Source organism: Dermacentor variabilis, chromosome 4 (genome assembly GCF_050947875.1).
Source record: "Dermacentor variabilis isolate Ectoservices chromosome 4, ASM5094787v1, whole genome shotgun sequence".
NCBI classification, from domain to species: Eukaryota; Metazoa; Arthropoda; class Arachnida; order Ixodida; family Ixodidae; genus Dermacentor; species Dermacentor variabilis.
Window position 1 is genome coordinate 72,103,485 of NC_134571.1, and position 12,484 is coordinate 72,115,968.

The following is a 12,484-nucleotide window of genomic DNA, read 5'->3' on the forward strand; positions in this document are numbered from 1 at the left end:
ATGTTGAACTTGCATTTTTGCATGGAAATATCAGAATAACAGCGCATTGAAAGTAAAGGGTTTTTGTGACGAAAACTGTTTTTATATTTGTCAACTTCTGGCCATTGTGTCACTGTTTTATACAAACCCCATACCCATTTGAGCTATTTGCTTCGAAATTATTCAACATTATTACTATTGCTTCAAAATTATTCAACATTATTACTATTGCTTCGAACCAAACAGAAATTATATTCGCACAAGCCTAGGCTATGACCTCCTTGGAATGGTGCTGTTGCTCAGTCAGAACTAGCTAATTACAACTTAACATAAATGAAAGAAAAAAAAAAGTTTGCATATGCAAGCCACCAAAATTTAAAAAGTTTGCCTCTTTCAAGTTTACATCAATTACTTTGCAAGTAAATTTTTCTATGAAATGCACCCTAGCTCACCCTGACAATTCTGAATAAGTCTCAATCTACCACTTGGCGACTCCTTCAGACACGAACCTTTCCGAACCCCGTGCTTTACAACCGCATGTACCCCGATGCATACTCTCCACTCTGCAAAGCGTGCGAGGCCCGCGCTGACCTCGATCATATTATCTGGCAATGCCCCAAAGCCTCACCCACCAACACCTCCCACACTAACACACGCATAACTACGGCCGAGCAGTGGGAGACATTGCTGCTCAGCTTGGACCCAGAGGAGCAGCTCTGGGCCGTCCGGATGGCCGAAGACGCCGCCAGAAAGCAAGGACTGGCCGCCGTCTGAGGAAGGGGGGATTGGGGGTTAGTCTCCCGACCCCCGCCACCCCTGAACCCCATCAAGGACATAACAAAGTTTTATCTCTCTCTCTCTTGCTGTCAATTCGTGTGTTTATATTGTAAGAAAAGCTTAAATTTTAAATAAAGATTTAAAAATTTTTTAAATAAAATTTAATAAAAGTCTAATTGGCCCAGTGTTGAACTTTCTGCTAGGACACCAGGGTGTCAGATGCTAGGCAAGTATAAGGAGAAGGCCATAGTTTTAAACCACGTATGCAGTACTTCTCTGGTGTCCATGTGCTTGCTTCCATTACGTAAATTTTACTAAATGTATCTCTTATTTTGTGATCATAATACATGTACTTACATGAGGTCAAATTTAATGCTGACACTCCTTACTGGTATGACTCATCTTTGACCTATATTTTCTTAAAAGGCATGCTATGAAAAGTTCTTTTCTTTAACATCCTGCATGTAGCAAAAGATCATTTCGAATCCGAACCCTGCTGATAACGCAGCATGCATTTAGTGTACATAACTTGTAGCCAATTTCAGCACCTCGCAAATGTCTGATCGTCACCCTTTTCTTTCTTTCCCTCCCCCTGAATCCCACTGTCGCATTCAGTTACCAGAAGACCAGCGCTACTATCAAGACAGCCGGAGAGAAGACTACCACAGCTCTTGGAAGCCTCGGTGCCAGTGTCTCCAAGAAGCTGGGGGAGATGAAGTAATTCGCTATGTCTTATTTAAAATTTTGTCTGTTTCTACGTGCACTGCTGAAACTGACTGACACAAATACAATATCACTAAATGGGACTCACAAACTGGACGACCATCTCTAAGTTTGTTGGTTTTGTGTTTGGGTACAATGCCAGGACTTTCCATAATCAGAACGAAAATTTTCTATGTGAGCAGAATCACAGAAGGTGTTCGAATTGGCAGTGTAAAAAATCAGAAGGGACAAGGATGTGAAATTTTTTTGCAGACCCTGTCTTTCACAGAGAAAGCCATCCTTAAAAAGCAGGGGCAGGAACTCGAGGAAGCAAAAATTGGCAAAGTTCTAATGCATAACGTGTAGTGATTCGAGAATAAATTTTGTGAACTCTGTGCTAGAGCACCTTGTCATTTTCTCTGCTTTTATAAAAAACTAGCTGCTACGTTCACTTGATTGCTTAACATTTCTGGCAACCACGTTAAGGAGGTGTGTAACATATAGTGTGCAAGCACATCTTCCGAGTTAATGAAACACCAGTTAATTGAAATGCAATTCTTTTGTCTCTTGAGGTTTCATTTGACAGTACTGTAATCACTAAATGAAACGGCCAACTCGTTTCTCCTCTATGAATACACTGGGGTACTGTTAGACAGACTATAGGAAATATGTAAAATTCTGTAAGTAGGCTTCCTTGCATCTAGTTCTTACACACGTACACTAATTATCCTGCACACCTGCACAAAGTGGCTGCCCACCTAAACTCCGCGTAAGCTTGCCGTTGCATACAGGCACCCTTCTATGTGCTTTTACACGTATGTGAGACAAGCTCAATTGCGTAGGAGCGTGTGCGGGTTCATACATCAGCACCGATCAGTATGGGTGCTGGCACTTACGTTGCCACACTCTTGACGTCACGTTACCAACCGACTTCTCAAAGGACGCGACTGTCTGAGCGCCACAGCAGCTGTGTCGTGGTGGAGACCGGCTTTCTCCTTCACTGGCTCAAATTTATGTTGTGTTAGGGAGCACTTTTTTTGCCCTCTGTATCGGCTTAGCGGCTGTGGTGTAACTGCTAAGCACAAGGTCGCAGGATCGAATGACAGCCGCCACAGCCACATTTCGATGGCAGCGAAATGCAAAAATGCCTGTGTCCCGTGCGTGAGGTGCACGTTAAAGACCCCCAGGTAGTCAAAATTAATGTGGAGTCCCTCACTATGGCATGCCTCATAATCAGATGGTGGTTTTGCCACATAAAACACCAGACTTTATCTTTTTTTTTTTGCGCTTTCATCTTTTTTATTTGTATAATTTTACAACTACAAAAGGAAAATGTATGTGTTTAATGGCTTTGATAAGCATTTCGAAGCACTGTCAATGAGCTCCGTACAAGGCAACACCTGCCAATGTGCCTAGTAAGGAGTGAGCATGCACCGGCGATAATTTTTTCTTTAGATGCTTTACCCCCATTCCTCACTAGGCACGGCTGGTGCATAGGTGTGAAAAACCAAGCGGGTTTGCACTGGTCAGCATATGCGGAGTCCCGGATTTACTTTCGTACCATGACTGAAGCTGGTGGTCCTGTGAAAAAAAAGTGAGGGAGAGTGTGGCAGGGATGCTGGTGCCAACTGGCGCACTCGCTCTTTATTTCTGCTGTCAGCACAAGGTCTGCCATCTCTTGTGGGTCAAACATGTTGCACAGAAAAATTCGCTCATGAAATTTTACATATAACTTTGGAAAGAACCCTGTTTTGTTGCTGACAAATGATCAGCACTTAATAGTGACAGGCCAAGCTTAAAATTGCTCCTTTTTTTCTTGATTATATCATTTCTTCCAGCAAAAGTAAGCTCTGCGTGCGTGATGTCAAACAGTAGCACTTAAAATGGCTGCTGTGGAGGTAACTGCTTTCCGCAGGCCTCTTTATGAAAAACAGGTTTATGTTGATGTTTCAGCAGAGTTACAAGCTACTTAATTATTTTAAAAAAGGAACACCGCAGCGCCACAAAATGTCTTAAATAAAAGTGGATCGCACCAGGTCTGTCACGTAGTGATGCCTTTTTCCGATGCTAATGCCTTTTGGCGCTTTTCACATCCATGAGTGGTCAAAGTGATGCTCTACCTGAATGGAGCGTCGCCTTGACCCTTCACATATGTGAAAAGCACCGAAAGGGATTAGCATTTGGGACCAAAAGGGACCAGGATTTGAGTCATTCCAGCCCAGAAATGGTACTCTGTAGTATGGAACAAAGGCATTGAATGTAACTAGCACGAATGCTTTTTGTTTTGCAAACCTTAGTTGACTTAGTTTTGTAGCACCAACTCTGCCTGCCGGTTTGTATACTCTTTCTCACATTTAACCTATTGTTTTGGATCACTCTGGCAGTGCTAGAAAGAACAGCATTCAAGGTGTACATAGAGGATATAAGGGCTGTAGCATTGATAGGGGCAGCCTCATCAGACACATTGGAGCTGGCTTAGTATCCTAAGAAGCGTGTGGTACATCTAGATTGGTTCCTACCATGCTACAGCTTGATTTGCTGCAATGTGGAGCCCTCTCAAGATTGGTGCCAGAAAAATGCTGCCCAAGCCAAATGTTTAGCTGTTCCCAGAGCATTGGCAGTAGTTGTGTGACCGGAACTGTATTGAATTTCTCTCGCGCTCCGAGCTTGAAGATGAGGGCGCCTCCAAGCGCTCGGAGTTGGAGTAAGGTGCTCGACCGAACTAGGCGAATGTGTTCTGAATGCTTGATTTTGAGCTGGTGAATGTGAAGTGTGTGGCCAGGGCATGCAAAAGCGACTAATGAACTGTACCATTAGTTCCTACCCCAAGGGATCAATTTGTCACTGCCAGTACACTCTGGAACAAATAGTCAATGAAGGCATAAGAGTGCTTAGATTAGCAATTTTAGAGGCATAAGATGGATTTGGTTTACGCGAGAACTGTGGGGGGGTGAGTGACGATCTCTTGGTGACTTTCATCCCCCAGCAGGCTTAAAATAGGCTGATGATGAGGCAGGGCAGTTTGGCATTATAAGAAAAGGGTGCCTAGATTATATGGCAAATGTTTGGTGGTCCAGGCCATGATCTGTGTTCTGTTCCGTTTCTATTGCAGGAACTCCACCACTTTCAAGTCAGTTGAGGAGAAAGTTGGTTCGGTCTACACCAATGTGAAGGTACGTAGCGAGAGAGACACTGAATGTTGCATCTGCACTGCATCTGTGCTGACAGATTCCGTATTATGTTACTTTTCTTTCTTAAGAAACAATTTGCTGGCTCTGTTATTTTTTGCCTTGCCCCTTTCGTTACGCTAGGTGTAATGCCACAATGTCACTTGTATGCTTTCTTTTGTTGCAGGAGTCGATCTCTTGAGCCAAAGCATAGCTTGTTTTCATAGGAACCTCGGGCACCAGCAACCCCTTCTTGAAGTCTAGATGTCCGGCCATTCGATAGGTTATATATAGAAGCCTCCGTTGCCTTGCTGGCTGTCTCGTTCCTAAATTTTTTTCTTCTCTCCCCCCCTTTTTTTTTCTCTGCTTGAAGCAGCTTGTAAATTTGTGTGGCTGCATTTAGTCCTCCCGAGTTCCTACAAACATGCAGGCAGTGAGAGGGACGTGGTTGTTGCAGCTTTTCTGCATGGCAGTACTGTGAAGGCCTGTGCATTTACCGAGCCACTTCGGTGATTTTTTTTCTCTTGTGCTTGGTGCTGCTTGTCTTCTTGTCTACTTTTTTTCTAACCTTGTTTTTTAATAAAGCCATGACCTGTCTTTTGCTTCTTGTTTTGTGTTTGGGTGTCCATCTCGTCTGTGCATGTCATCCAGTTTTAGTTGTAGCGTTTGATACAATGATTGCTATAGGGCACTCTGGTGCTGGCCCATTAAATGCTAACATCAAGGTACTAATGCACACTTAATGGACTCCTTTTTCCTCATGTAGGAATATAATAGGTAGCACATGGATCTTTTTTTTCAGTCAGCCATATACTTTGGACACCACAGACGTTACAGCTGCTTTTATCAGTTCTTGAGGTTTTGTTTTGTTGCTTGCTTGGATTGCAACGTTTCTCGCAGGTAGTCTATTAAATATAGTCTTGAGATTTTCAATGAAATGGACTGACATTTTACTGCTTAGTGCTTGTGTTTTGCTAAATTTGGATAATTGGAACTGCAATGTTCACTTATGTCTCTGGGAAGCTATGCAGCCAAATCACTGGCTGCATTGAAGGGATACTGAACAAAAATCTGCAAGAAATGAGGGAAGCATTGAAGTTAAGACTCGAAAGACGCTACTGTTCCGATATGCAGTGCTTATTTCACATATTTTTCCACGGATGGCTGTATTTTCGAAGGATCGTGAACGCCCGGCGGCTAAACACTGGTACACGCGGGGCTGCGCGCCGACCGCCGTGACGTCATGTGTGCATGGCTTGTAACAGCAGCAGGCATTGTTGTAACAAGGCGTTGAAGTTGTTTCGAAATTGTTTGCACTTAAGTTTCTGAACACTGCACAAAAAAGGGCAGCCATTTGCATGTTGTGTCGACAATATTCACACACCGATACAGGCAGTCGACTATTGCACAATAGCGAGCATACGCATAGAACGCCTGTGGCGTCCGTCAGTTGTCCGCTCCAGTCCACCTTCTGCTTGCACCAGTACTTGGGTGCATCTACTGCTGATGCTGTACAAAGCTCTCCCATAGTGTTACGCAGAAGTTTCATCACCAGATGGAACGTGCTCCCTTGGGGTTGTAGAATCAAGCATCTTTTTACTTCTTCAAATCACTGTTTATCTGACTAGATGAAAAGTATTGAACGACCCTGCTGCTACGATGCCACAGTGCCCTTTCGCTGACATGCTGCAGCTATGCAGCAAAGTAGGGCTCGTCTGATAGTCACCGGCATCGAAGTGTTCCGAGCACTTTGACGGTACCAATGTTGGCTGCGATGGGCGCGCAGCGCTAATCTATAACCTTGGCTCTGCCGTCTGACACGGCTTGTCTCGCCCGATCACACTTTCCCCACATGCGCAGCAGCGTCAAGGCAGTCTCCTGCCTGGTGCTTCACACTACAAAGCAGCACACAACACAAATGGTGACTTTCAAGACTTGGGCACAAGCTCCCCTTGCAGAAACAAGTATGCGGCCACAAGCAACTGCGCATTTGATTTCGCTGCCGTCCATGCAGGATGATAGATGCGGGCAATGGCTGGCACATCGGTATCCAGTACACATAACATCACAGGAACACCACATCATTTCCTCTAGTTCACGGCATGGCTGCTAGATGCGGTATTTTGTGAAAAATGCATTGAATTCATTATTTTCCGTTGGTTTCTGCCTGGAAACTTGCTTGTGTCAACCACTTTCAGCACCCAATCTTTCTTTTGCGCTATAAATCTCGGCAGCAAAAGATTTGTTCAGTATCCCTTTAAGTGGACTCCCTTGAAGATGCAGGTCATCAAAGCTGAATAGTTCAGCGACCTGCATTTAGCATCACATATATACAGTGAAGTTTAGTTTGCTAAATCTGAGAACAGAATTCTGACATCGCTTTAGTTTGTCCTAAATGGAATTGAATGCACATTAATTTAGCATATCTCTTCCAAGCCAAAAACATGTTCAAAGTGGGCTCATTACTTCACAAAATAAATATGCAATAGCAATCATTCTTTTTGTTCCACTGCCAGATTGGTGGCACAGACATCATTGCTTTTTTCTCTAGCAATTCCTGGATGCAAATTTAGATGCATCTCTAGATGAGTGCTTTTGCTAGAGGGCTTTGCATAACCTTACATTTGCAACATAATTTAGTTAACTAGTCTCTGTAGCTTCCTTAGATTGTGCATTTGTTACATTTACTTCACTCTCAACTAAGCTGAAAGACAGTACCCGACAGATAATTGCCACTCTGATCCACCACTATGCTGTTGGCTGTGGTTATGCACTTCGAAATACTACTTTTAAAGGTGCTGCTAACAAGGCCTAAAAACTAGCAGGTGCATTAGGGGCCAGGACCATAATCTAGGATAGGATATTGATACTAAGTCTTTCTTCACATACGGGCTTTAGTGGAAGCTGCTCCCAACTGGCGATAAATGTCGATAAGATGCAACCATCTCGGTCTCCATAAAGGTAACTCGGTAAAATTATGTCGTGGTTCCTATACTTCATGCACCATATGAAATGGACACAGCTTATGCATCAGTTACTCATGTTTTTCGTCATGAGAAGCCTGAAGCAATTTATAATTTATGCATAGACATGCTTACCAACTACGGTATCATCAACTAAAGTTTTGCTTTTCCCACCTTATCATGAATGGCGTACGTCCTCAAAACATAAACCATGTATGCGATGAAACATCCCCTTTTTTTTAATATCTCGAACACAAGTAGGAACACCTTGGTATTTTGCTAATGCTGCCCTTAGATTTAGAACTTAGCTGTTTGGCATCATGAACATGGTTTAAACACTTAATATGTAGTGGGTATATTTGCCTCCTTTCCGTATATTCGTATTAACCCAACTTCTGTACAAAGACAGTGCGGCCAGATATTAAGCATATGTGTGCAGGCAATGTATTTTACGAATTGGAAGACTTTAATATATGCCCCGTAATGTTCTCTCGTGCAGCAGTCAAGTGCTAGCATGCATGTCTGCCTGCTTCTTGCGCCTTAAATACTGAATCAATCTAATTGTTAGATTAACCTTCAAGACCCATTGAATGTTCTGTTTTATGCCAAGGGATCACTTGAGAAAATTGTCACTGGAGGTGCCACCCAGTCCTTCTGCAATTAAGATTGCCTGCAATGAAGAGTTGTCTTTACATAGCTGTGCTGGGAATCTTGGAGGTCATGATCTACTGGGCAGGGTGGAAAAAGTGAGGCATCCTCTCAAAAGGCATGAACAGATAGACAGTTTTTTTCTGTAAAAACACTCAGTGAAATTGCCATACTTCGCACTATTTCCTTGCTTATGAAGGCAATGTTCTCTGTAACAAAGTGACACTTAGGGCAGTCTTCTGCAAAAATTACTAGAGGAACTCGGGTGCTAGCGTCCAAGAGAGTTGCTGAGTATGACGCTTCAGTCAGCGTGCGAATGATGTGTAGTGCATTGATCCATCTCGAACTCTGTCCTTCTGGCCAAATGGCTTTGTGACATTGCAAATTGAACATTTGCAACTTTGCATTGTAAGTGCTACATTTAGGAATGATTAGGGATGTGTTCAGAAACGTGTGGCCTTTGTGCATTTAGCAAAATTTAAATTCTTGAAAATTTAGAGCAATCAAGCGTGGTAACCCCACGAGAATGTCTGACGCCACAAGTAGGAAACTTGGACAAATCCATGCACTACTCGTCATTCCCATGGTAGCTGAATAATGGTAGCGCCGGTCTTCCCTCTTGTAATTCTTGTAAAGAACTCTGACTTTAGGTACTGTGGAACACTTTTCACTTTAGCCAATAGTTGCCTTTTGTATGCCTTGTATCAATTCCAGAGCCACCATTAATTGTGAAATAGTGTAAAATGTGAAGAAATTTGTGAAACGGTCTTTAAATAACTTGCAACATTCAGACCAATGGTCCAGACTTTTCTGGCTGGAGCTGGTCATGAAATTTATCTTTAAAAATGATGCAATAAAAATACCCAAGAGGACTGGTCTTTTCCTAAACTTGCTTTACACCTTCCCTTGCTCCCCCCTCTTTACTCTTCCCCTCCTATATTTCCCCCGCCTCGAACAACCTGCTGTCCATTTCCAGTCCAAGGTGTCGTCACGAAGCAGCAGTGTCAACAGCTTTGAAGACGCACTCAACAGCCATGCAAGCAATACTTCTGTCTCGGCAACGCCTGCAACGAGCCCCATTTCCGAGGAAAAGAAGCCGCTGTCCTAAAAGCGGCTGGGTAATAATCGTTCGGGGTGAACTTTGGCTTTCCCCAATTTTTTCCCTCTTAAAATCTCTTCCCAATGTGGACGGCCCTGCTTGCAGTCCCTCTTCTTGGTCTACAAAGTGAACAGTGTATTAAAACAAAAATGGCTTAGAGAAAGCATCCAGACCCTGTCGAACGTTTGCAGCAACAGTTGTAAGTGGCAGAGGTGCAGCTCTTGGTGCACAAGTGGCCGTTGTTGTATGTCCTGAACAGCAACGGCGAATAGCAGCTATGCATCCGGAGAACAACACGTCTGCCTGTCTGCTTCTGGAGTAAAGCGTCTAAAGCTGTAAAACAATGAGTTTGAAATATTCTCTGGCATTCATTTAGGCGTTGTTACCTCATGGAAAAGAAATGGCTGCAATGTAATAAACTCGCAACTCTGGCACCACATGCCTTAGCGTTTGGGGCCCGTGTCCTTGCTTGTCCTGAAATCTATATATATATATATATACATATATTTTTATGTGCACAGAGTGATTGGAGAGAGTGGATGGCAGATGAAAGATTTGGAAAAAAAGATGAAGACGTTCAGACTGTACCTTTTCTGTCTCCTAGTTGCATGTGTACGTTTTGTTTTTCCTCGTGCGTAGTAAACCAGTGATTGATGACGTGCGCACTTGTTGTGTTTGCAGTATTTGCCATGTGCGTAATGCACCAGTCTCTGTGTAGTGTTAACTGGTGCATGACCATTCGCGGTTACACGATAGCTACACTTATCTGCAGTGAGCTGAAACAGAGATGCTAACAAGAAGTTCCTGGAATCGTAGCTTAATATGTTAAAGGCCAACTTGCAACAGTATTTTGAACTGCATGAAAAAGTCTAGTTTCGGACAGTGCATCAATAAAGCAGCCTCCTTGCAAAATGTCACGTTAGAAATCAAGCATGCAAAAATAGACATTCTTGAAAGGGAAATTGAAAAAACAAGAAAAGCAATACTTGCCAAAAGTGATGCATGGTGCAAAGCATTGAGAACCAGGGCAGCTGCCTGCAGTGTGCTGAAAAATTTTGAAGGCAACATGCCGAGATTTACATTGTATCTACTAACCACCAGGTGCATATGTCTGCTTAGGTGCTACTTAAAGGCTGCTGATAAGAGAATCTGATGATTACCAGCCCTGCAACTTTGCCGAGATCTCTTCAATAGCTTATGCTGCTAATTTTGCACACGCTTCCTCAATGTGACATTTCATTTCAATTAGGCTTAGTGGAACCTACACAGTGGCTGGGCAGTGAGGCTGCCACTAGTCATTACCTTGAGCACAGCTTCACATCAATTTTTACCGAAAGTTGGTTCTGCACTCTAATCCTTAAACTATGTGAAATATCAAGTTCTTTTTTTTTTCACTTGGTTGAAGGCTTGCTTGAAAATGTACTTGTGGCTGCCTTCATAATGTGTATTCTTTTTTTAGCTATTGCATTGTGATGTTTCATACAGCAAACATGTTTTCGGTGTTTTACAATGCAACTTCCTGCAAAATTTTCAGAGCAATGAGTAACTGACAGTGCTTTGCATAGAAATTTTGCTAAATTTCAGTGATGTTTGAATGTAGCAGTGAAAATTAGTAAAATGCTTTTGCCAAATTTGTACCACGAGAAACTTGAAAGTATGCAAAAAATTAAGTTGTACTCTCCACTGTGTGACAAACTTGTGATGATCAGTTAACTCCAGAAATTTGATAATACAATCCAGAAGCGGTGTGAGATAATAGAGAAGAGGTTGACAAAAATATTTGAGTTTTTGAGCTGTACTTCTTGCTTTCAGATTTTCGCTGCAGACTTTCATTTTCAAAGATGAGGTTCATTGCTATTAGAGTGCAGGACATTTAATTACAAAAGAATGCCAGGAACTTCTGGGTAGCATCTCTTAAGATAGCAATGGTCTTGATTATCAGCAGGTTTGTGTTGCATTCTGGAGCATATTTCACTACTGAAGTGAGTGAATCTCCTTTCAGGTACACAGGCAAGAATGTGCGCACAATAGATGGGGCACTTTATATATCGAACACCTCCTGCATGGCAATCATTGTGACCGTGAACCTTGTGGTCAATTCACATTACGCTCCTGAAGCCCTTATTAAAAAGTTTTTTTATGCATTATTTGACGTGCTAAACAACAGTACACACTATTTCACTGGTTCCTCTATTTTTCTTACTTGTAACTGAAAGTTCAGCGATACGTACTCAAATTACTTCTTATTAGAGTCATATTTTGGGAACTCTTTACAGGTTCTGTATCTTTATTTGAGTTATTTTTCTCCCTGTGGCTGACTTTTGAAATATTGTGTATGTTAAGACCTAAGTGTCCTGTACTTAAGTTTTGTGAATCTGTCCTGTTAGAAATACAAGCTGTAAATGAATATATGTTCCTTTAAAGGGTTTCTTTGTGACTGATTACTTTCTAAGGTAGGATGGGAAATAGAGAAGGGTTGGGGGGTGGGGAGTGCACGTATGGACCGTAAAACTTGTCTGGTGCTCTTGGGCACGTTGTTCCAGTGTATCGTAAAGATGAAGATGAAATGACAGCATTAGTGACTTATTGGATTTATGTTTGGAATGGCTCTGTAAAAAATGATAATAAAGCTTCTTTGGTGTATCCCTATTCATGTAGCTGCTTGCAGTTTTGAGAGAAATGGTGTTTTCATTGCACTGTTTAAATGCATGTTCTCCAAGTAAATGGAGCCTTAATGCAGGCACAGAGATCTGCCTTTTCCTTTGAACCAGATCTCTGTGGACGTCGAGTCTTGAAGCTGCCATCAAACATGCAGCATGTTGCTGTTTGCCAGGCTGCTTTGAATATTTTTGACCAACTTTGATAGGCAGTGGCTGTAATAGTTCTTGAGCAATTTCAGTGAATTTTCCCACTTTTTTTGCCCCCTCAGTTTCATTTCATGCCTCTACAGCATTTGGAATGGTATGATCATATGGGACTGGTGCGTAGCACACAACTTTTAAACACAAGAAATCTAAACACTGGAGAAGAGTGCTCAGGTATTGCAAATATGACTGACCGTTAACGCAGGCAGGTCTCCAGCATTCGTTGATGCCGATTGGTTACCCTGCACATCTGTTGTAAATCATGTTCGCTGAATAGGAGACTTG

General features: G+C 42.5%; 1 protein-coding gene across 6 annotated transcripts in view; it reads left to right on the forward strand.

Moving 5' to 3' along the window:
* LOC142579349 (tumor protein D54) overlaps nt 1-11,984 on the forward strand; it is a 39,828-nt gene extending 27,844 nt beyond the window's left edge. For 4 of the 6 annotated variants that reach the window (XM_075689447.1, XM_075689444.1, XM_075689442.1 and 1 more), the window contains 3 exons: nt 1,372-1,473; nt 4,571-4,631; nt 9,213-11,984. In XM_075689447.1, coding sequence (XP_075545562.1) covers nt 1,372-1,473; nt 4,571-4,631; nt 9,213-9,344 — 295 coding nt within the window. In that variant the 3' untranslated portion in view covers nt 9,345-11,984. Of the gene's footprint in view, nt 1-1,371; nt 1,474-4,570; nt 4,632-4,812; nt 5,223-9,212 lie in introns of those variants that run through there. The other 2 variants (XM_075689443.1, XM_075689446.1) reach the window with 2 other exon arrangements.
* The last annotated feature ends 500 nt before the right edge of the window (nt 11,985-12,484 follow it).